The sequence below is a fragment of the Bombus terrestris genome, chromosome 14 (genome assembly GCF_910591885.1).
Source record: "Bombus terrestris chromosome 14, iyBomTerr1.2, whole genome shotgun sequence".
Classification (NCBI taxonomy): domain Eukaryota; kingdom Metazoa; phylum Arthropoda; class Insecta; order Hymenoptera; family Apidae; genus Bombus; species Bombus terrestris.
The window spans coordinates 9,281,091-9,306,683 of record NC_063282.1 but is presented as its reverse complement, the minus strand read 5'-3'; the positions used below and the strand labels follow the sequence as shown (position 1 = coordinate 9,306,683).

The 25,593-nt window shown below is 37.4% G+C and overlaps 1 protein-coding gene across 2 annotated transcripts in view; it reads right to left on the bottom strand.

Moving 5' to 3' along the window:
• LOC100643828 (voltage-dependent calcium channel gamma-7 subunit) overlaps nt 1-25,593 on the bottom strand; it is a 39,568-nt gene that overhangs the window by 6,414 nt on the left and 7,561 nt on the right. Inside the window, exons 2-6 of one of the 2 annotated variants that reach the window (XM_003400868.4) lie at nt 13,305-15,076; nt 2,692-2,784; nt 1,627-1,770; nt 657-745; nt 131-286 (exon numbers count right to left, since the gene is read on the bottom strand). In XM_003400868.4, coding sequence (XP_003400916.1) covers nt 131-286; nt 657-745; nt 1,627-1,770; nt 2,692-2,784; nt 13,305-13,644 — 822 coding nt within the window. In that variant the 5' untranslated portion in view covers nt 13,645-15,076. Of the gene's footprint in view, nt 1-126; nt 287-656; nt 746-1,626; nt 1,771-2,691; nt 2,785-13,304; nt 15,077-25,593 lie in introns of both variants that reach the window. The other variant, XM_048412093.1, reaches the window with a different exon arrangement.

Here is a 25,593-nt window from a genome sequence, read left to right as displayed (position 1 = left end):
GCCAAACGAAGACTAACGACTGCGATTTGTATAACGAAAACTTTTAAGCGGATGTTAATTCGGTCCAAGTTTCCGAACGCGAGCACATCCGATCTTACGAAGTCGTAGAAACGAAGCTAATACTACCAACCCCGTAATTTTTTCGCCTGGAATCTCTCCGTAGCAGTTCTTTCTGGTGCCAAGAAATATACAAGAAAATGGCGTAAGTGCCAGCGACCTCGGTCGTGATGAAGCCACTCACGTACAGCAAAAATGAGAATCCGTACCTGTAGGTGAAGGGTGGTCCCTGAAATCGCAAGATTGCGTCCAAGATATTCATTCACACGGGCAATGATACAGATAAGAAGTAATCTAATGGCACCGAAGGAAATATGAGATCGAGAATTTCATCGTTCCGTATGATATTCCACGGTTAGGCTATGATTTCAACTAAAATTCCTCCATTGAAAATTTTTATTCGAGATTTTTACGTTTCAAATGAAACATAAACTTTTATTTTTTCGGAAATTTGTAAAATGTAAACAATTTCCAGCCGACTGAAACTTGAGATTAAATATATTGAGATTAATATCGATTGAAAATAATATGGCCTTTCCTTTTCTTTTTTCTTTATTTGAGGATGTGAACATCAAATGAGTTTTGGATATTTGACTGACCTGAAACGACGACCTTGGTCTAAGTTTGCTACCAACTTCAGCTTTGAACACAGATATGTACATCACCATTCCTACCAGCATTAACAAACCTGAAAGGGAAACCGATTTAATAACTTGAACGTTATCTCTCTGCAGCAGTTCTGGCGACAATTTCACGGGCTCTGAACAGTTTAGGTAACGCGATTATTTAAACTTTAATCCATCTTCGTGCGTGGTACATTTACGAAGGTGGACATTGCATGTAGATTTAACCTACTGATGCTTATATAAACTCATCTTCGAGAACGGTGTAATATAGCCGAATCTTGTAACGGTGCTAATGAAATTTCAAAATGTCTCGTATAACACACGTGATATATTCAAAAAAGCTATCTACAACTGTTCGAATACTTTGGCGAGCCTGTGTATATCGAACGCGTAATATTTGAAAAGCGAGATGGAATTTTCTGTATTTGCACTCGGCAAAACGATTCTACAACGCAGTGCGCGTTTTTCAAAGCGGAATTGCTCCAGAAAGACGCTTTCTTCATGCTCTAATCCTTTGGTAGTTCAATAATTTTTTAGCTTTTTTTATCCGTTTTCTGCAAGATCTTTTTTTAAACAATAGTTTCGAAATTTCTTCTAACTCGAATAAAATATCATAACGATGCTATTTAAATGAACAAAAGGGTAATACTAGATCTACGAAATTCATTAAAATTTATTTTACGATCTCTCTTTTTTTTATCTTAAAAATTGGTAGTTCTATTATAATATAATAAAACGAAGTTTAATTTCATACAATAGTTACCATCTTTCGATTGGTTCGTTTTTCTACAAGATACACTGTGTATTTTTTTATTTTGAACGTTATACGAACCAACAAGTTATCGCTTGTTTTTCTGCTTTCTGTATTCATAACCCTTTTTCAGAAAGTTAGTGTGCGCGAAGTATTAGGTGCAATATAAGCTTGGTGTACTTTATTACTCACCGGAAACTATGAAGACTACGCCGGCGACAAAGACGCAAAGTCTGTGTCTCGGGTGAGTAACGTGAGCCGTGAAGTAACAAACTTCGGCTACCACCAGCAGCGATGTTGCAGCGAAGAAGAACATTGCCGACTTGGTAACTGCATCTAGGTAAAAAATATGAGTATGACGGGCTCGACGAATGGGAAAAGTTTCTTGCCGAAATTTTTCTTCCCTCCATTCAACTATCCTTTGATCATCACGCGTAGATACGAGGATACCGATGAGATTTGTAGGAATATATTTCGCTTTGTTCAACGAATAAAGGATTTCAGAATAAAATTGAAACTTATTACGGTAGAAATAATTAGCCTGAGAATCATGGTGTGATTCAGCTCGCTGTTATTTTCCCTCGCTACTTTTCCCTTTTATTTTTCACTGCCATATTTCACCATACAAAACTCAATACGTATTTCGAAGTTATAAAAGCATTCCTGTCAGGGAAAGAAAATATAACTTAGTCGAATACGAAACTAAATGTATGTTCTTACACTACTGTTTCAAACACTCTAGACTTACTTTGAATAAATCCTATCACATCCACGCAATTCGTCGTTATTTTCAAAATTTTCACATTAAAAGCGTAACAACGAATGTTTGTAATACAATCCTCGTAAAAATCATAAATTCTATGCATAAAATACCAACAATCACCAGCGCTTTATAACGATAAAATAATAAAAATTATTTCAATTATAGTGAAAAACCCCGTAAAAAATGATTGATGTATGAATAAACGTTAAAAAAAAGGAAGGATGTTCTAAAATTTCGTATTGTTCTTTCTCACGGTTCAGCGAATGATGGAAGAAGAAGAACGAGGTTCCGAAGGACGGGTGAAAATCGGGATGGACAAATTGTCGGATCCAGTTTATCATGGATGGAACATCCTCCCGGCTGAAAGCATTTTCCCGCCGAATATTTTACGGAGCGTGTCACACTCGAGTTCAGTGCCGGACAGAGGACACCTAATCAACCCCCTTCAAAGGCACACGTCCCATATACTCGATCCGTGTCTCATTGATACTCACATGGTATTGCCATCGTTGAATCGCTGGGATCTGGGCTGTATTCCTCGTTTGGAAAATAGTCGATGCTCGAGCATTCGTATTCCATGCGGGAGCCTAGAAAACAAAAGAAAGTGATTCGTATCCTGGCCTCGATTCGCATCTGTGATAAGCGCAAGCTTCTGTAGCCTATTTTCACCATATCGAAAAAGTACCAAAATAAATTCGTCGCCTGCTTTTTAGTTACGCGTTTAGTTGGAAGTTCCACCGGCGATGCGCAACGAGTGTTTCGTTTCTCCGGTTTCTAGCTTTATGGCTCTTGTGTTTTATATTTCATTGTCGCCAGAACACAGGTGGTCGTTGATAACGTTACATCGCATTGTAGCTTTCCGTTTTTTCTCTTTATTACCTGGCACGTTGTGTAGAAAATGCGCGAATTAGACGCTTCCTCGTCGTTGAAACCTCGGAGCAATTATACATGGTTGTTTTCAATTTCCGACAAACTTGCTATTCTGTCACACGACTCGTACGATTTACATTTACTAGTATTACCCGACCATTCATTCTTCTCTGTATGGGTTACTTCTTCTTTTCTTTTTTTTTCAATAATTTCCTTCGAATTTTATTTATTTTTGATAACTTAAGAAGCGATAATAAAATAATACTTGGACCGCGCAATCAGAATCGTGGAAGTCTTCGGGAGAGAAAAGTGATTTTTCTGGATAGACGTTCATTAATACTTTCGTTAAACGAGGTATTATTTCCGTCATAATATAAAGCAACTAAATTCAATTGCAGAAATATCGTAATTCGATGTGGACTGTGATATTAAATCATCTCCTCTACTGCTGTATTGGCCAAATATTATTATTTCATCATTGAATCAGATTTAAAGACGATGGTGTCAAATAGAAATTTAACTTCTCGGAGGGAAAACTCGATGATTTGATTTATCGAATCTTAATTTTCGTCTTTTAAATTAAAATTTTTGCGTGTGACGATGTATTCGCTGGTCTAGTATTGATCTGTGGATTGAAAAGGAGGCAGTAATAAGAGAACTAAAAGCATAATTATCTTTTGATCATTTGACTACGTAAAAATGGAAATGTTCAAAGGGCGTCGCGAGGGAAAAGTTAGACGAGTTAAATTCAAAGTGAATACGGGAAGCAGCGCATGAATGTAATTTATAAGACTTGGACTAGTAAATCATCTTTCTTCTCGTCGTCGTACTATCTTTCACGTTTTCCTCACAATTTTAGATTTAATTGAAACGAACCGTATGGCAAAGAGCGATAACCCGTGACTTGTGAGTTTCGCACACTTTACTTCGATGTCGCGTTATTAGACCAGTCGTTCGTCACAACGCAATGGTTCTGTTTTATACGATTTGATTTATCGCGATCGATATCTCTCTGTGGCAAATCTTACTGCAATGACAGGCTTGCAATAGCTTCACGTAAATAGAACGCGAGATATGTCTCTATTTTAATATCATCTGCAGATGATCGAGGGATGTTTCCGGATGCGTTCGTTTCAAGATGTATGCCATGCAACGAGTTTTCTTTTTAATAAGTGGGACGTATAGTATAAGGATGAAAGACCTTTTCTCTCAGATAAAGCAGTAAAATGTATATTTAGACAAAGCGGGTCGATGTATTTCTCTAGCAATTAGCTAGTTTTAATATTTTATTTGGCGTTTAAAAACTTGTCATTCAAAACGGATTAATTTTAACATCCAAACATTTGTGAAATTCGGTCAATTGTCAGTCAGTAAATTTTTCGTAAATCCCTCCATGTTCATCCAATCGTTATTTATGGTTCATGTATTTGATGTAAAGTCTAGAAACGGGTGCGAAATCGGATCCTCGTGAAACGTCCAAAAATCAGTGTCCACATTCATGTTGTGAAATCGAAAGGTAAGAAGAAAGGACTAATATATACTTGGCCTATTAAATATTTTAGTTGTCGGTTAAAATATGGAAACGGTAAAGCGGAAACATTGTCGGGCAACATTTTTACAGAGCGTACGAAAAGAATACCCACAATCAAAGTTCTGCGAAGTAGATCTTGTCACGATTGAAAGATTGTCGTACGCTATATGCGTATGATGTATGGCTACGGTACTGTGGCAGAGATTTATAAAACTGCCTTTCAAATATGAATCAAAGAAACGCTATTTCGCATCGTTAAATTCACGAAAACAACAAATGTATGCTTTTATAACGTTCTGAAGTTGAAATGCTCGTTTGTAATTCCGCTCCACTAACAAAGCTACTTTAGTTTTTGCGCGCTTTTCCAACAAATACGTTTTACGAACATTTAGCCCATGAATCGATCATTACTTCCATCTAAACAGCTCTACTTTACACAAACAAGTACGATAATAGTAATTCATCTCAATTTGAAAATCTTTACGAATCAATCTATCGATTCGTTTCGTACCGACAACGTTCCCCATATGTTTTAAAATTAATACAATCGACAAATCGATACGTACAGTTCCAAACGATACAAAACGTTTGCGTAAAGAATATTTTTTAATATTCCTAATAACATTTTCCAAAACAAAACGAAAAATGTATATAAATAAATGACCAAAGCAAAGAAGTTGGATAATTACCGCAAAGATAAACAGCATAAATCACTTGTTTGTAACATCGTACCCAAATTAAACGGTGAGCCGCGCACTAAATAATTACGTTATGCAAATCATCGAACATTCCGTTACTCGATGCCGAAACTAAGCTGAAACAGGTGGCGAAGCGCGACCGTGTTTCCAGCGTATTTACTTTTGGTAATTGTCATTAAACCGAAACTATTACGCGTTACGGGGCATTAAAAAGTGGGATTCGCGTTTCTACCGATTACAGGCACGCGCGTATCAAGCGTCGATCGTTAAACATGCTTACCATTCGGTATTTTGGAACAAATGCCGAGGTGGTGCATCCAACTATCGAAGCGTTTCTCGAAATCATTCGCAAGGGAACGCAAAGCGTCGGGCTTTTATAGTTACGCAGCTCGCTGTGGCTGCTATGGGTACGGGAAAACGGAGAACGGGGAATTGGGTTGGCAGGCGTGGAACAGTCATTTCCGGCTCGTGCCGGAAGTCGGCCGTATTGCCTACCTTCGACAGTTGAGAATCGATATTCCAGTTTCGCTGCCGGCGTGCCCACTGACAGAGGTATACGTATAACAGAAATAATAACTTGCTCACGTCCACGTACACCGCGGTTCGACTATGCACTGCGGTCGCCGCTTAAGCGTAACATGGGAGAATTGGAAACACGCGCCCCTTTGCCAACTTCTCATTTTGGCAATTTCGTTTTTCTTCGAGAGCCGCGCTTCCGCGAGGAATGATAGAGCCTCGTTCACGGGATTGCCGTCTCACATATTTTCAGTGAGCCGTATTGTACCCTCAAATGGTAGGGGATTGCATAATTTCGATCGGATTCTTATGAAACCATTTCAGTGATCGAGATTGCTGTAACTTGGTCGTAATAGTATTATTATGTATTTTGGTTTTTGGTGACAAGTAGTATTTGTGCCAAGCGGGCTCTTACATCCATCTGTATATTTGTGGAAGTTGTTGAAATATGTTTGTCGTAGGGCGCAAGAGTGATTTTAAAGCGTCAGGATCTGGAAGAGGTTTTACGTGTTCAAACCTTTGCTTGCCTCTGACACTGGAAAATTCGCGAAAGTTTTGGTTAGAAAGTTTGTAAAGCATATGCAGATACGTAGTATTTTATGATTTAAGGAGGTCATTTTGGGAATATATTTCGAATATAATAAGAAGTTTCGCTAATGAAGAATTAAAGTTGTTCGTCGGAGAATTTCATTTTTTCAACTCGGCAATTTCTGCTGGGCTCCATATTGTCTAATTTCCGCTGGCAGGCTAATGCGGCCATCTATTTTAGAAATTCGCATATTGTAATCAAATTTTGGACATATTAATTATTAGTATAGAGAATACTGCACATAGGGACAGTATTATTTCTTGGTTAAAAATGGAGGAATGTTTCCAAGTTTGTCAAATAATTATGGTTGTGCACTATTATGGTATGTAAGTTTGCAAGTTAAACTCAAAAGGAGAGAGAGTGAGAGAGAATGAGAGAGAGAGAGAGAGAGAGAGAGAGAGAGAGAGAGAGAGACAGACAGACAGACAGACAGACAGATAGACAGATTATACATGATTTTGTTTATCACGGCTTCATTTAAAATTCTTGTTTCTTTAATTAAATTTACTCACGATGAAAATATAATTCGCTTAGTTTAAATTTTCTGTGTGTCATTCTCATAAATGTAACTCGTTACGATATTACATGCTGTACATCACACTCGTCTGCAGAGAATTCAAAATAAGAGCATAATTAATAGAATGTTTCACATTGCTTTCAACATTTTCGTGTTTAGAGAAATTAGAAACATTATTTTAGAAAATTATAGAAATTATTCCAACAACTCCGGGTCGCTTGAACTTAAGCAACATCAATCTAAACAGTGACTTTATCTTCTGTTTTCCATATTATGTAGCACGAAAATTATCAAATCTCGGTCAAGCGGAGAACGAATTGATGTGCAAAAGTCCCAAATGGAAAGAAACTTTTTCAATCTACGGGTCTAATTGAAAAGCATGTCATAAGCACTTTAATTAAAACGGACTTTCATTTCTCAAGCCGTTGAAATTTCCGAGAAAAAGGAATACGTGGCAGATACGTATTTTCGTGTTCTAGTCTAATAAAGTTTCGATTTTCTGATGGCCATTTAAAGAAGAAGCGGGGATTCGTAGTGCGCCACGCGAGACCACGAACTGGAGATGAAGTTTACAACGAAATAGGGATCATCCAGTACAACTGCAGTGGGAGTAGCCGGCACGTTGTGCGACCGGTTTCCCCGGCGCGGCGTGACATTATTTAACATCAGCGTGGCTAATTGGAACAAACGGGTCTGGTTACCTGGACATGTTACGAAGACACTACCCTGGCACGATTACTCTATTAAATACCCAGAAGCATTTGTTACAGAAACCGAGTTTTAACGTAGCGACCGCGTATATGCGTGCTCCTATTGGATAACAATATCAAATTTGTCTTCGGTGAATTTAATGTCACACGATACTGATACGTTTATGTCTCGTTGCCTCTGTGAAAAAATTCTCTTTCACATCTCGCCAGTTACCTTTTTTATGCACAAATAATATCAGAGGACCGGAGAATTAAAGAAGTGGATCATGGTATCCGTGAAATACATATATGATATCATGAAATACATACGAGTTACTTGTATTACTGGTACGTTGATATTAAAAACCGCTAGATACTCGAACGATTCGATGTTAAATATATAAAAAGAATTTTAATATCAAGAGTCGCAAGTTTGATAGTTTCCACAGGAAATAATGATAAACGCGCTGGCAACTCTGTTAAGTACTGGCAAACAAAAAGGCTTGGCTGACTTTCGCAACAAGTTGCAAAATTGTGTACTGAAGCGCAACGAAGATTCTAAGATTAACAGAATTAACGGGGTGAGATGCATCATAAATCCTTCCTACGGGCTTCCGAAGAAAAGCACGGTTCCATAGTGGTATTAAGCTTCGCATGAAAGCATTAAAGCCACATTAATTTCTCACCGTGGATACTTGCGTAACCAGTTAAAACCTTTGAATAACCTTCATTCTTTGAAAAACGAAATGGTTACGAACGATATATCGCAAAATGTAATTATCATAAAACGAATAATCTTTGGAAGAATACAGACTAGCATAAGAAAGGAGAACGTCTGCGAATCAGTAGCCTAAATCGAAAAAGAGAAACAAGCGACCATCGTTTCTGGCTAAATCGGCTATGTTTTATACGCAATATTCTTTCTCGATCTCTTCGTCTTTGCCTCAATCTACAAAATTCGAGTTTCTTCGACCGAGATAAGAAGTTATCCGGTAGTTGGATGAGGACGAAGCTCTCCACCGTCGGCTCTTCTATTTCTTTTCCTTCTCGTTCTTGCTTTTTCTTGCTCTTTTTTCTTTATCCGCTGGCATAGCCAGGGGGCATCGCTCCTGGTAGGCGTGGAACTGCTTGGAGGCCGAGTGATGGCGGCAGCAAAAGGAGAGCGGTTTCCGGTGCCCTCGGTAACGAGTCATTTCCGACCCACTGTACTCGTCTCCTTCAGATCCTCTCCCATTCCATGCCGTCATTCCTATCGAGAGAGCCTGGACCGGAATCACAGAACGCTTCGCGAATATTACCAGTTAAATGCTTTCTGCCCTCGCCCCTTTACTCACTGAAATCTCAGCGGTGTCTGGCGAATGGATAAAGAACAGGATAAGAAGCGTTTATACTGGAAATCAACGATGATTCACCTTTGTTTCGTGGAGATTATTACTCTGTATTGATATAGCTTGATGAGTTTTTACGTTGGATAAATGGAAGAAGAAATTAAAGAGGAATTCTCTGTTTGTGTCTCGGTTATTAATATACGAAGAGTGGAGTGGTAATTGTTCGGGATGTATTTATGAAATTCGTTAATAGGTAGAATAAGACTCGCGAAATTATTTGAACGTTTATATTATATTTGTATTAAAGACGTTGAAGGATATTCGCGTGATAGAATCTGAGAAAAGATCGTAGCTTTATTTTGGATACATATTGATTCATCCGTTTACTTTAATTGGATGTATGTAATTGTTAAGTTGATTATTTAAAGCTATGGCAATCGTATAGAGCAACAGGATACAATATCAAATCACGATACGGAAATGTATAGCCATGGAGCAGTAAAATTAAAATAAATTGTTCTTATCAAGGAACATAAGGAATGGCGTTTCACTGTGCCGTGTGTGGAGTATACGTAGAGTATGTATATGTATATCTAAATTCTGTTGTGAGATAACAAAGTGGAATGGTAAAAGTAAAATGCTTTTCAAGTATTATGAGTTAAATGCCATTCCGTTGTTTTCCTCGGCCGAGGGAAATCTTTTCCTTTTGAGAACAGAAAGATCTTGAAAAGCTTGCAATCAGCCGCCAAAGGTATCTCTGAATACTTTCAACCTATTGCGTTCGTCTCATATTCAACTATGGTTAACGAGATTATTAAGACATTATGCATAGAAATCGTTTTTTCCTTGCCACATTATGATAATAATAGGATGGTAATAACACAGATTGGACCACGTCATAATCAATTAACGGTAGGACAATAATGGATAAAGTTGGTACATTGACAGAACACTGCAAGTTATAGTGGAGGAATATTTCAGCGGTATCTCGGCTCCGTTTAGACATTAATATTCAAAGGTTGAAGCACGTAGACCTACGTGTCTAGCAATGCAGCTAAGGCTGGACCTGCATGTAGCTCGCCAGCAGTGTCGTACGTATGAAAGTTAACAGAGGATGAAACGATTTATAATTTTCATGCATAAGATATGATACTACGTGTTGTGTAGCCGTGAAATTAAAAGTGCTAGAAAAATACATAAAATCCTGGGATTTGTTTACTGTTGGCGAAATGAACGTTTTAATTATTTGTATTAATCTTTTCCGTGTATTTCTTGACTTTATGAACATATTTTTAACTTTAATATCACTTCGCAATGAATACGATACCATGAATATCAAATAGATAATTAAAATAAAAATTTCATGAATACTTGTAAAGCAGAGAGAGGACCGCGACAGACAAATGCCAGTAGAAACAGATGGTACTATCCAGCCTTAAGAATAGAACGCACTAAACTCTAGCTATAACGTTACTCGAGGGATCTCGTAAGTCCTGTTGGTTAAGTATTCAAGAAAAGTTCACAAACGGCTATGCAAAACAGTTGAAACTGTGAAATTGAGGGCGATATCTCGAATCGTCGAAATGAAAAATCTACTTTTTAAGTGCACAAGTTAGTCGTGGAATTTATTCGTAGAACGTCCACGTTCCCTTACGAGTATGGATGAGAGTTGATTAAAATAGTTTCGAAAATATTTTAAACTAAAATTAATAGCTTTATTTATCTTTTAAAATTATAAATGATTTTAGTTTAATTGTACTATAGAAAAAGACGAATTTATGGTAAAATAATTCCATTAAAAAAGAAAATATTCGGACAGAAACGTTTGGTACTGCGGCATTTATCGTTTTGGAAATTTGTTAATGTTGACACTATTGTGTCGATTGAAAAATAAACTGAATGTGAACGAAAAATGAAAAATAAACTGATGGTGTTATGACAAAACGGAAACTCGTATTCATTTGAATTAGATACCTATCTCTAGCAGATGATATCGAAAATTCGTTTTCATTTTATTATCTTTGTACATTCGCTTGGCTATATTTTGAAACTTTTAATTTAGTTTACGATATAATGTGATTAAAACACGATAAAGTCATCCAAACGATGCGTGATATTTTAACACAATTTCGATTTCATATTTATTCGTTTCATTATTATTTATTTTAATCTTAGCTTTCATACGGTTTAATTCGATGTATTATCGATATCTGCTGTCGCCAATAATATTGAATTTGTATTTTATTATTGTAAGCGTGCATGGTGAACAGTCACGCGGAGAAACGTCGAGAAAGCCCACAGGACACTGAATGTTTGTCGACAGGTAGAAAAGTTAGGAATACGTGATACCCAAGAGGGACAGAATCTAGAAGTTAGTTCTCACGTCAAGCACGTGCGGACGTTTGAAGATTAAACAGCTATACATTCTGTTAATTACTTCGATGCTTCACGCCTTTGTATTTTAATTAACATATTTAAATGTATCAATTTTAAAAATATTCCAGACAATCGATTAAAATGAGATTAGATAATGTATTCCATTCTCTCGTTTGTAGATTCTTTAATCATAGCATAGCATAGCATATCTTGAAAAGAAGATATTATCACTTCTTAAGTAGAAAATCCTTTCACAGAGGTTAACAAGTTTTGTAGAAATACGGGTTAAAAGAAACTGTAGGTCTTCGTGTTACAGGAGTGATTCAATTTTCTTCTGAAGAAGCTAGCTAATTCGCATTGTTCGAGGGAAATTAGTTTCTCCTGAGAACTTAGAATTGAATACTAACCAACATAGTCCAATGTGCAATACAGTGGTCATTTTATTTTATTTTTATTTCAACGAAGAAAATTAAGTTTCTTTGGAACTCCCCAATTTTATCGTAGACGATTCATTTCTCTTAAGTTACTATATAATTAATTTTTGAACCATTTTCTTTGTGAAATTATAATATAAGGTATCTTTTCATAGTTTCAGTGGTATTTTCTGCGAAACGTATAAGGCTGTTCCTTGGAAATTTTTTCGCTTTACCTAATAAGCAACTACGGCATATACGTGACTATTTTATTTTCCCCTTTATCCTTTGATACGGTTCAGAGCTTAGGGAAAAGCTCGAACGACGCTGAATTAGATTCCCTTAAATACAATTTTGTTCGTTGGAGTACTTCGGTGTACTTTCAAAGAAGGTCCCAAACAATTTTCCGGTTTCACGGTGCTTCCTTTCACCGGGAGTTTTTTTCAATTTCCGTTATCGTTTCCCACTATCGTATCTATTTCTATATCACTTTTCAAACACGATGCGAATAGTATAAGCGGATCGGTCGTTACAATTCGCTCGCGAATTCTCCAAAGTGTCTGGTAATGCTTTCCCACGGAATTGAGGTTGGCTTAAAATGTCTTTAAGAATAAAAAGACAAACGGAATGGAAAGTATACTCTGGTATACTACGGAAAGAAATTGCGTAGTAATAATTTTGAGTATTTTACTCGTTTTTCTTATTTCTTTCTCTCTTTCTCTCTCTCTCTCTTTTTTGAACAGATAGCTAAACTTTCATTCACATGTACATTTGATCTATTCCGAGCTGGTATGTCCGGCTGGTGAATGCAATGACAAGTGCTGAGTCAACATTTTCTTTAGCGCCTCTGTTACTATTGATGCTATCGCGAATTTTCCAAAATTTCCACTGTCATTCGTCACCTTTCGCATCTTGGATATCGTCTCATGTTATTCTACTCTTGATAATATATTTTTCAAATCCACTATGATTCTATATTGTAACAAGATATCGTCAAGTATATATTCTAAGCGTATGATTTTGAGATTTTTGGTACTATTCTTTTTTAAAAGAAGTAAAATCACATCGCGACAGTTTTGCCACCGATTTATTTCCAAGTCAATCTTCGTAACTCTGCTGTTTTTCTCAACTTCATAAGCAGATTACGAATTAAGCTGATTCCGGCAATTATAAGGAATGTCGTATCTTGTTTATGGAAGCAATGATGAAGATTAGCATAATATTACCCCCTCAAGTATTACGGATTTTGCTAATGCTGAAATATATTTCTTGACTTATTCCCAAGTTTATATTTGTTCATTGTTTAGCACGCGAATGGGTGCAGCGAGTAATTGAATTATTCAATGATTTATTAACCTTCGTATATAAAAATAAATATTAACAAATAAGCACGGAACGTTTCCTCGTTGAAAAGCAAATATTTCATTACAAAGGAGATAAAAATGGAAAATAATAATTGGCCAGAAGGATGAAACAAAGTTATAAATAAATTCCCAATGGATACATAACCATAAGCTTGATCGAAGCTGAGTGTTTACAATTGTATCGTGAGGTATAGAAACTTTGTGAAAGCTACTTACTTATAGCAACGCAGACTCTCCACAGACCACTGTACGTAACTTTGCTGTCAGGCTCCACAGAAGCATTCGATGAAGTTTTCGGTAGTTTCTCTTCCGTCAAAAGCCACTCTCCTGTACTGATAGCGACGGTGACGACTACCAACGACAGCATCGCAGAAAGACCGGAAGCAATACCGAGACCACTACCACCGGCGTTATTGGCGTTAGTACCAACTACAACACTGCCACCAGATGCACCAGTAACAACACCCCCAGCACCAGCACTTGAAGAACCGGCACTGCCGAGGTTGTCGCAACACCAACAACAACAAGACATCACCACGTGCCTCCCTTTTGTCATGGGGGCATCCCAGCACCAGCAATCAAAAGCTTTTTGGTACTTTTCGTTTTTATATTTTAATCTCTTCTTTTCTCTTTTCTTTGTCTCAAGGATTCGTTTGGATTGGTTTAATCACGACGATGACGATAGAACTTGATGATGTATTTATTTCTAAGATTTTTCTCACTAGATTTTGCCTCCTTGTTCTAATATTTTTCTGTGTATGTGTTTTTTTTAAATGTTAAATTTAAAACTCTTGGTTAGTAATTATAATCGATATGTAAGAACTTAATGGCGCTTCTGGTCATTTCATTATTACACTTCATAACGCTTTTTTAATGGCATATATCTTTGGAGTAAAAATCTTCTGAGTTGAAGCACTAGGTCGCTTTGTGAGTGTCTGAAGGACTGTACTTCGGTTATAAGTTCTGTTATTAGATATTTACAAATACTAAAATCACAGTCCTATTCATTAACGATTTAACAATTTTATAATGTTTTCGTCATGTTAAGAATTTTCCTTTTGTCACTTGAAGGATTGCGTTTATTTAAAAATATTCCTCAAGAAAATCTGGCTGGCGACCAAGAAACTTGTGAAAATCCGGTTTTGATGGAAAGAAAAATTATTGTTCTCTCCTTTATTTCAAGGTTCCCCTTTATACATCGTTATTCTCGAAGTTATGTGCGAAAGTTCGTGACGAAGCCGATATTGGAAATCGGTTGGCACTGGATTCGTCCGTTAACACTTTTCATCGATAATGCAGTGGAAGTAACGGCAATAACTTATTTCCACCCGAGTCTTATCGCGGGTATCTGCAATCGAAAGTTTTCTTCTGTCGTGTCTTGTTCTCTCTCCTTTATTCAAAAAGGTTACGCACGTTTGCGAAGTTACAGTAATTGCAAAAGATAGCCTAAACAGTAGCAAATTCTTGATAAAACATTTCCAAAGCGAACTGGTTAAAAAGTCGTCCATCAGACGATGACAAACCACTCTTGGTTCGATAAATTTTTATCGAATAAACATTTTCGCCTACAATTTATGATGAATGGTATAATTTATCGAGAGAGAGTGAGAGATATTTGCAACATTTTCATACTGTTTTCCCAAGGCTTTGGAATAAACACTTCATCGTTGAAGGGAAGGCAATGGATGTTGACGCGTAATTTTTCATTCGGTGCTCGAAGGGAGCTCGACGTGATAGTTTCAGCGCTGTGTACGCGTAGTGATGAATAGTTATGGGCTGAATTTGAAGTATTGCGTTACACGCCGGCGTCAAGGAATATTCTTCATTTGTTACAAACACTTTGATCGCTGTATCCTAGATAGATTTAAGGAAGACTCGAAGACTATTCCGTGGAGGATCGTACCCTTCGGCCGTCGTGCAAACTTAGGAGTTTGCAGTTTGCAGTTCGAAGTTCGTCAAGGTGCCCACCAGTCGTCCTTTCCCAAACTCTGCAACAGAAAGGGTCGGTCTGCAGCTAAGATTTATGAGCTACGTGTGAAGCTGTTGAACGAAACATTTCTAGAATTTAGGGTGTATTACCGAAATTCATAAATCTTCTGAGCTAGCGACAACTACGTACGAACTCTGAAATTTAAGTCAAACTTTCCTGCTTTATTGGATCATATCGAACGCAGAGAAAATACGAGAGACGTAGGCAGCACTGTTAGAGCAGAAACGTTTCTACATCTTTAATCCATCATCTGGGTATGCTGAGTTTTCTTTGATATTCCGCGCACGAAACAAGCAGTATAAAAGATTGTTTGACATGTTTCCAATGCTTCGAAGAGTTTGCAGGAAATTCTTGAATCTTTTGGTAGTCAGTAACGAAGTTAACGCGAATATTCTTTTCACTATCGTACAATGAAATTTGTTGCATTCTACATTTATGTATCATTAGTATTGAATAAGTTACAAATCTATTGACATTTACAGTTTGGTCTACTGCATATATTTGGCCAATTGCATATATTGATTTCATCTGACTTTAATTGGTGGAAATAATGATTCCTATCGTCCGTGAAAGGACTCGAATCTACTGCATGATATTTCACAGGCGGCGATACAAAAGACATAGATTATAGACGATTAAGCAGAAGCATGGACGAAAATCCACAGCGAAACATGCAAGAGCGGTGATGGAAGCCGCAAGATAGTCAAGTGTCGAAGCCTCGTTGGATTATCATGCCCTCTTGAGTTAGTCGACTCGGCAATGCTCGAGGATCCTCGACGAGCATATCCCAGTTCTCAAGCAAGAAAAAGAGGCCGAACGAGAATGAAAAAGAGACTCGAAAAAAGTAACCCGCCACCCTTACGCATCTTGTTAATCCTTTAATCGTAATTGAATCGACGTTTCGGCCTTTTGCCGGGGCCACGAACAGAAATTGAACTTTTAAGCCGCTACTCGTATAAATTTCATGGAGTTCCTATTAGCGTAATCCATGAACTCGCCACGGCAAGCCTCATCGAAGACCCTTTGGGTCGCGACTTTTCATCGGGCGTAACCCTCCCATCGCCACCCTCTTTTTAACCTGGTGCCTTATCCCGTGAGGATTATCGAAGTTCAGACGAGCCCGGATCTTTCGATTCGACAGCGGCAGAAAACGATCGAAACAAAAGAAAAGATCCTCAGATTAATGTACATTGAAAACCCAACATCCGAGATAGTTACGATCCTTCGATTCGAATCCCTGAAGTCTTGATCCGTTCCTTTGATGGATGATATTTAATTCTCTGATATTATCGAGTGATAGCTCATAAGAGTGACTAGAGTAGATTGGCTTAAACCAATTTAATTGGTTAAATAAATGAGTTGTTTAACTTTAAGCCAGTTATCTACTCAAGTGTTCATACAAGTTAACGTACTTGACTCGACTTGTTGTTGTTAGAAAATTTAAGTAACAACCGGAGTGTTCGTATCGAGGAGAGAAATTTGGAACGGTTTGATAAAAATTTGAAAAAAACGCAACGTCTTTATATTTATGCAACAATCGTCAAATTCATATAAGACGCACGGACGAGAATTAAAAGTCACTGTTTTATTCCCGACGTTTCTCACGTTCGAAAAAGCTACTGTCACTCGTCGTCGTTCAATACATTTAATTGAAAATGATGGCGCCGCACCTGCTTTACTTCTCGGTTGTTTGAACGTGAGTTCCATGTCTTCTGCGAATATAGCGCACAGAGGCGACAAAATTCAGCCATTTAGATGAAAACTCGCGCCTCCCTGTAATTTCGTTTTAGAATTATTTGGTCCCGGGAAAACTTCCAAAGTAGCGTTCGCAGGTGTGGCTCGGGGCGATGTGCAGTTACGCGGGTGTCTGCTCACGGGGTGCAAATGCACGTTGCGGTTTTATCGGGATATCGCGGTGCGGGGGCGGAGCAATAGAAGTTCTGGTCTGGTTGCGCAGTTTCGCATCGTAACATGTGACTTCCAGTTTCTACTTTTCAAGTGGGTGCTCGATAGTTGAGTGGCTCTTCCAACTTAGGAGGGTTGTTGCTAAGAGTCGGTTGCAAAACTTGATTGTGAAGTTCTCGCAAGGAAATATCAAGAGGTTCATCCTCTTACCACTTGAATCTTCTTTCGCCGATTCTCTTCACGCTCTGTGATTTGATTATTGGTTAACCGCACTGTTAATTGCACCGGATTCAGAAACGTTGATTTCATTTCGGCTTAGATTTAGAATTGAACTGCCTTCTCTGACCCGATTGAATTATACAGGACGACGATGGATAATGTGCTAGGCAATTTTATGTACTGAAAGTTCGCCGAACAAAAGAGCTAACTTGCATGATTATTTAATTCGTTTTAACAATGAATATTTTTAGATGATTGAATTCGTAATGGTTGGGAAAAAGAGAAAGAATCGTAGATATTTGCACGTTATAAATCTTCAGATATGAATAGAGGTAAATGTATCATTAGAGTAACATAATGAAAAACGTGAACCATTAATAAAGCTGTTATCGTACCGAGCGAAATGGCGAGACTAGGAAATGGCAGCTCAACAGGTGATTAAAATATTAACACGATTTTGTAGCTTAGTTACTGGCGCAAAAAGTGCAATTAATTTGCCGCAATAATATAGATTGGAATTTTTCGAGCTGTCTCTATCTGAGCAGCTATGGAAAATTCTGAATGTAATTCTGCGACAAAGAATGATGGAAATTATGTACAAGTAATTGGTTAAACGGTGCGCAACGTCGAATTAGAAATTCTTATATCTTTGTGAATCTTCATTTCCTTCTTTATTTGTAATTATTAGAACAGAGTTGGAACAAAAGCGCGAAAACATCGCAGAGAGAACGTAGAACAAGTTTACAATATTGAAGGATTTACGAAGACGAACGTGTTTCTCGAAGATCACGTTGCTTTGTTTTATTTTCGCTACGTGTTTCTGTGAAAAAGAGAGACGTGGCATGTTTCTCTGAAACAACAGAATGTAGGAAACGAGAGAATATCGTGGTACATAAAATATGCTTCCATTTAGCGAGATATTAGAAATGTAAGAATTGTTCTCGGTTTAATTCAGAAAAAATTCTTCGATGAAAATTCCGATTAATAAACGGAGGAGGCAGCAAGCTTTTAAGTAATGTTGTTAAAACCCAATTACCAAGTTGTATCGATAACGTATAATAAATGTGTCTGAAGAAGTTGCTGTTAAAATTTGTCAGGTGTTTCTGGAAAGTTCTTTCCAAACTGAGTATCCTGGACGAGTTTCGCGCAACCTACTTTGCCGAAGAACATTTGGTCACACCGTAAGAAGCTTCTGTACTGTAATGCAACGCGGGAATGATTCAACTTCTTAATCTCAGCCGTTTGAGATGCAAATGTATCTTCTTTGCTCTCGTCACGTACTTTAAAGTGATCTTTCTCGTGCTGTTCTTTCGAGAGGATCACTCGCGAGTTCGAAATTACTAAGAAAGAAAAATCAACTTTCCTTCGGGGCTCGGAGATTTTTATTCGCACGATGAACGGACACATTACGACGTGTGAAAATATCTATAATCGCACTCTGATTTATGTGACGATTATATCTATTTACTCTTTTCTAATTCCGAATTTTACATCTACTGTTGCGTAGCTTATCAGCGACGAAATTGACAGAATTTCGCGATTTTCTTTTGTGTCAGAGGACTTAAATTCCGTGGCAGAGGACAATGGAAGTATAATAATATCCAATATACAATAATTTACCATGTAGCTATTATAAATTCCAGCAGTACAAGAAATAATTGCAAAATAATTTCATTTATTCCGTATCTATGGTAACGCGAATAGGGAATATTTCCTCCCAGCCGCTTGATGGTTTATTTTTCCACAGGAACTGGTTCGAATCGATCGTAGTGCTTTGCAGAAAAGCTTCGTTAAGTACGGATAATGAAGCAACGATGAGGCGGAACTGCGCCAAGCGCAAGCAGGGTTTGCTTACTCGCAAACCATGCGGCTAAAGAACAAGTAATCGCGCAAGCGGTATCATTGCAATCACGTCATTCGAATCTAATTGCAATTGCTTTTCCCATTACTCATTACGGTTACTGAAACAAGGCCATCGTCAGCCAGGAAAACGTTTTAAGGTCGATCGTTCCGCAAAACCTAGTTTTTCCTGTTTTTTTTTTTTTTTTTTTTTTACCAATCTGCCATGTACTTGTGGTTACTTAACTCTGCAACGTAATCGTTGGTAATTTTTGCGATTGATAAGGTTTAACTGACGATAACTTTTAGATGGAAAATTTGCAGGAAATCTGCAGTTAAAACAGTGTTTCCAATATTGGCTTCCGTATAAGGATTTAAATTTCGTCAAAACTTTAAATCTACGTCCCGTAATATACCCTATTAGCTCATGAATAAGAATGAAAGGTAAAAGTTTCGATGGAAGCGACGACGGTAAAGGACGAACAAGGAAGATAATCAAAGTGAAAATGTAGATAACAAGAATCGAAGATAAACTCAAACGAATGTTCTTTCGTCAAAGCGCGACAGTTTGACTTTAGCATTGAAATTAAATTTCTTTGAACCACTCTCCTTGAGGAGGGAAAGTGAAAGAGAGAGAGAGAGAGAGAGAGAGAGAGAGAGAGAGGCCCGTCGCATTCCGCAAATTTCCGTAGAGATATAGTTGTGAGCAAGACTGAGCTTGGATTAAATAACGCATGAATGAAACTAAGGGAACGAAATAATTTAGACGAAGCGAAGATGAATCTTGGCTTTAGCGGTAGAATGATTCAAGAAATCTAACTTTTTTCCCTTCAACATGATCATAACTTTAATCAGGAATTCTCGAATACCGTACGTGTAATAATTAAAATGTGAAATAATATATTTACTGGATTATTGAAAATTTTGCGCTGAAATTTGCGTTAAACAAGGGATTTTCATAGAACTATCAATAATGTTCTTTAACGTCATGCATGTGTTTGTTTTTTATCAAATCACATCTTTTAATCCAATGATGTTAATGTGTTTCTTACACGAGATATTTGTTAGCTTTAGAAGTATATTACACGGGGTTCAAGAAACGATTCGATTTGTTTTTTCAGCACGAGTGCACCACAAGACTTGTGTATCGATTTCTCGTGAAATATGCACCCATTTATACCTTCGGCTAGGAACACGCAATTAAAACGCAATTTTCCGTTCTATACTTTAAAACTTTACGTGATGCGAGAAAGTTCTAACGGTAGATGGATTTTATATCCATTAAAACGCCGCTCGCCCCCGAGGCTAGTGAGAGTAATTCGCTCTTTTTATTTCATAATATGCCGTATAATATTTCGTATTTTAGGTTTCAGAACCGTGCGTCCTATCCTTCACGGCTAGGTTTTAATTAATCGGATTATAAGTAGCGTCAGCGAAATTGATTTTTGCTAAAAGAAGCTGAAAGCGCTCATCCACCACGTGCGGCCATTGACTGCCATCCCTTTGCTACTTTTCCCTCAACTGTCATAAAGACTAAAAGCGATTCACACAGTGATCTTTTCATTTCCTCTATTTTCCTTGGACATCTCCCATGTTAACGAAATGTTTTTACAGGAAACGATGAATAAATATATGATGCAAAAAGAAGAAATAAATAAACGGGAAAGGAATAAGTACATACCAATATATAATTTTAACGATTACGTTCCATTTATTTGATTAACGTTTCATCTTTCGAAGGATTTAGAATTCATTTGAAATTAACACGAAGCAGGTAGTAAAATCTTGCCGCTAAAAAAGTTGCCGTATAAATTTGTTTCATGCAAAACAAGTAACATTGATTATTCAGGTCAATGGAAAGTTAATATAGCGATAAAATTTCGTATTTAGTATCGGTATAACTTCTATCTCGACGATTTAATTGACAAGAAAGCTCCGTTTTTCCGCCATTTTAGTTCCACTCGGCCAAGTACTTTGCGTTTTCCTTGCCCTTGCTTTTTCTTCTTCCTTTTAATGAAAAATGTGGGGGAATACGGCACGTTGCCAGACTTTTACTTCGCGGTCGATCGTTCGGTGCAGCTGAGTTGCGAGGTGCCTCTCAAATATTTTAAGGACGCTTTCCAATATCGCCGGATCAGTATTGGTATTATGATTTCGAGATCAAAGAAACTAAGGTAGGACTAATTTTCCTCTTAAATTAAAAAAAAACATCACAATATCCTTGACTTTTAAATTCGTCGAAAGAAAACTAACAACTTGCCCCGTTAATCTACAGCACAGAATTTTTCCATGTTTTATAACTGTGAATTAAGATCCCAGCGTGTGTTCACAATTCATTTTACGCGAGTTACTTCTATTTATTAAGGATTGGAAAATTATAGGGCACGGTATTTTACGATCACAACATTTTTATGGATCCATATTTTCGAAAAGGCTTTTGTATTCAAGTGATATTTTTGGTCGTCGAAAGATTCTGCAGGTGACCCGACAGGCGTTGAGGTCAACCCCCGAGGGTAGCCGTCCCTACCATTTATAATCATGTGTGTCCCCACATAGGGAATTTCTACGAGAGAGGAAAGGTTGGAAATTTATCGAGATCCCTGTAAGACAAGTAAACGACCTGAGTAAACTCTATTTCGCGTGGAAAATTTATTTAAAAAATACTCCGTCCTAAGAAAACAAAATTTCTGCCAAATACCTCGATATAGAAAAATAATTTCGGAACACGTTCAAATTCAGATTCTTTTAAATCATTCTATTCTAATTTCTTTCCTTTTTGTATCTTTATCTTTCTGTCTCTTTTGTCTCTTCTCATATTTTATTCTTCGCATCACTTACTAGTATCATAAAATTTCTTGATATAGGTAGTCGAAGAATTCAATGGACGATCGGTACAAACGTACTCTTTTCTCTTTCTCGATAGAATGTCACCGATTTTCACAGAAAATGAAAAAAAATTTAGTTCGACTTTTTTCGTCGACTGCGCTTTATTATGGTTCATAGGAAAATTGTCCGAAATCGGTATTTCACTGTCGCAAGTGCGACAGTTTTGTTGTAAGATGCGCAGCGAAGGGTGAGACAAATGGCGTGGCTCGCACAGAAACGCAATCATCCGTCTTACTATTTTTATCTTCGCAGTATCTCCTTTTTTGTTACTCCATAAGCAATGCAGCTGAGAAAAACCGTAGACGAGAAGTTGAAAACACGTCTTCTTCGAAGAACAAAGGAAAGATAAAAGAGAATAAATTTGTCACGTCGCGTCGTACGTAATTTGCCAAATAACTTTGACCATGAAGAAAAAGAAGAAACTTACGTTATCCTCGGTGTACTTTCTCCGAAACGAGAAAATTACGAATTTCAATTTGAAGAAAATATTCGAGTTTAATTCATCTTCAGTGTTCGTTGAATTAAAGTTGATGGATTCTTAGCTTCGCTTAGAACGTAGCTCGTAATGGTGAAACTCTGTTTGGAAAATTTGCATGGACGGTACAATTACCCAGACGTTTTGCCAATTTATCGTAGGTTCTTTAACGCTGTTTTTGCTTGATGGTCGTTGCACTGAAATGCCGCGATAATTGACAAGAGTTGCTACACGGATGGTGATGTATCATGAGAACACCCTGGGGTCCAATACATTTTTGCCTTCCATAATTGTACACTTTCGTGTGTGAAAAAGTCCAAAGCACGGGGATGATTTAAACGTAAATTGCTTTTTTCCTGAGCACACTATAGCTTTCTGTTTGATGAAAAATATGATTTATAAATACGTAGATCGTTAACATTCGTTGAAACAACAGAAACGGACAATTACGCTCGATTCACAACGAGAACGTGGTATCTTTTGAAATGAAATTATTTACGGTATTGTTTAAAGAATAGAAAATACAAAGTACGTGTATAAATGTATAAACGTGATGTCTATTTATTATTTATACATCGTACTGACTTCCTGCACAATTGGGACGTATCGATAAAATGCGCAACCGGTTTAAAGAAAATATCAGATGTCCACAGTGATATTTCAAAAATCAAGATTCCAACTCGCACCGGGGTTTGTATTCTTCGACGTAGCATTCGACGAAGGTATTCAAGCAGCTCGTTTGGTCGTCGAAAGGTTGCCGAGTTCGAGGCTGACTTCTAAGGGCTAACATTCTCGGCGCTGATAGTCACGTTGCTGCACGTACGGAGTTTTACGCAAAAGCAAAGAAACGAAAAACTTTCTGAATCGTCTGGTTTCGAGGACTTTTGCCAAACAATGTAGCAACTGCAAGTTCTATGAAGCTTAACGAATGCGATTGCATTCACAGAAACATTGCGATCTCCTTGTTTCCATAATAACCAATCCCGATAAGGGAAGCGACGCACTTGAAAAGTTTTATTCGAACAAAGATCTCAATTGAAATTCCACTGAGAGACATTTCGAGCACGTTAAATGTAACATTTTAATTGCTAGAGGTAATTTGGTCTTAGCGAGGAATTTCGCAGAAAGAAATTATTATCAGAAAGTTTGTTTGAATCAAAGTATATGCGTATAGCGTTAGAGGGTGCATCCGAATTACATCGTCGCTGAAAGATTGAAAGAGTTCCGCAAATTGCGAGCTCCTGCTAACGACCTGCATGACAGATTCTTCAAGTACCTCGCGAATTACAAAATTATCATGAAGGATAATCGCGTGTGTAGTTTCTTTTTTTACGGGCAGAGGAAAAGAACGCAGGGAGAAGGCAGTGTTTCATTGGTAAAACGAAGAAAACGAAGAAGAGTCGTGGTTCCGTTCATGGGTCATGAATTGTAAAGCGTCGCTGTTTATATTCAGACATTCGAGGCGGCGTGACCACGGTGTTTCGTGCCAGCTTCCGGAAAGCGATATAAAGAGGAAAGCGAAGCGACGACGTTAAAAAGGATCACCGAGCCCTGCTCGAGAGAGATCCGGCATTTTAATAAATTGAAATTCAACTGCGAAACGAAAACGGAAAGCGTGTACCGTGTACCACGATGGGAGCTCAGAAATACCTGGATGTATACGGTAACGTGGAAAAATCTTGGGTCATCTACAATAGCGACCTTGTAATGACGACTAATCATATTGTTAGGAAATATTTCTTCGACAAATTATCAATAACTCTGGAATAGGACGCTTCGTAAAAGGAGGATTAAAATAAGTTATTGCGTGGTACCGTATGTCGAAAGTGGAGTATGCTGCGCTTATTTTCGCTCTAGTTTATTAGAAATTCATGCGTTAACAATAGAGATCCAATAGAGAGTAAATTAAAAAATGCGTTTGCCATACATTCGTGATGGAAGATTGTTAAAGAAAATGAAGCCACTATGGGAAATGGTCCCTCTTTTTTCTTCCCGCAAATTATATTTTCGAGTAGAACTCATGAATGCCTTTAATCAACAATGTGCAACTACATTCATTTAATTTGACGGAGGAAGAACATTTTTTACCATGCATGTATTCAATGGACTTTATTATCAACTAAAAACTTAAGAACTGAAAGTTTTATAATGTTGCTAGTTGCTCGTTAGATTAGTTTGCATAACAATGCAAGTTAATATCCGTGGTGATCGTGTGACGCTATTCTGTGGGATATTTTCCACGTCCAGTCATATCCTAGTGTTGCATTATCTCATATCTGCTTCGTTAGACGCGATATTATTCCACCTTGCCTCTGTTAACTATGTTGAGAAATTTAATACGTAATCAGGTAGGCAGCGATTATTTTCGATCGACTAGACAATTCTATGAATCTATCCTTTTACAATATTATTTTTCGCTAAATCGTAATCGTATCACCTTTCATTGAATTAATTACTGAACACTTTGGTCATTACTAGGTAAATAGATCAAGATACCTATGTATATCGATTTTACATGAAGTGATGTTTCTAAAATGCAACGCGTGTTTGCCATATCGGAAAATTACTATTTTTAGTTCGATAATTTTGCAGATTATACAATATATTATTTGTATAAGTATATTGATGAACGTAGAGACTGGACTAAATTAGAAATGTAGTACTGTGCATATTAAAAGAACCACAATATGCGAACTGTGTCGCAGAGTGTATAGATGTTAAACACGTCGTAGAATGTACAGCCCCGTAGAATGATGTTTGCGTTAAGTATCGTAGTGTGGAAAATTGTTCACGTGGAACGTTGTAGGGAAAATACCACCAGTTGGAATAACGCGGAACATATTTCATAGCTACCGCAACATTTATCTGGCGTAAGGATTTTTTTCTAGAATTCCGTAACAAACAGAGTAAAGTTTTCTAACCTAACAATTGCCGATTTGGGAAATGTAGAGGTTCATAGAAAAAATTGAATGTCCCTTTATTAGATATTTATTATGATCATCGATTTTTAGTTTGATATTTTTAATTGATGGCAAGAGCGACGCCCTCGTCTTTTCTTTTCTTATTCTATTACAAAGAACAGTGAATCGAAAATAGCATTATACAATAGCGACAATAGCGAAATTAATTCCGAATTTTGCGTAAGATAATAGCGTTACAAGTAAGAGTTGTTTTGTAAATTCACAGAGTAT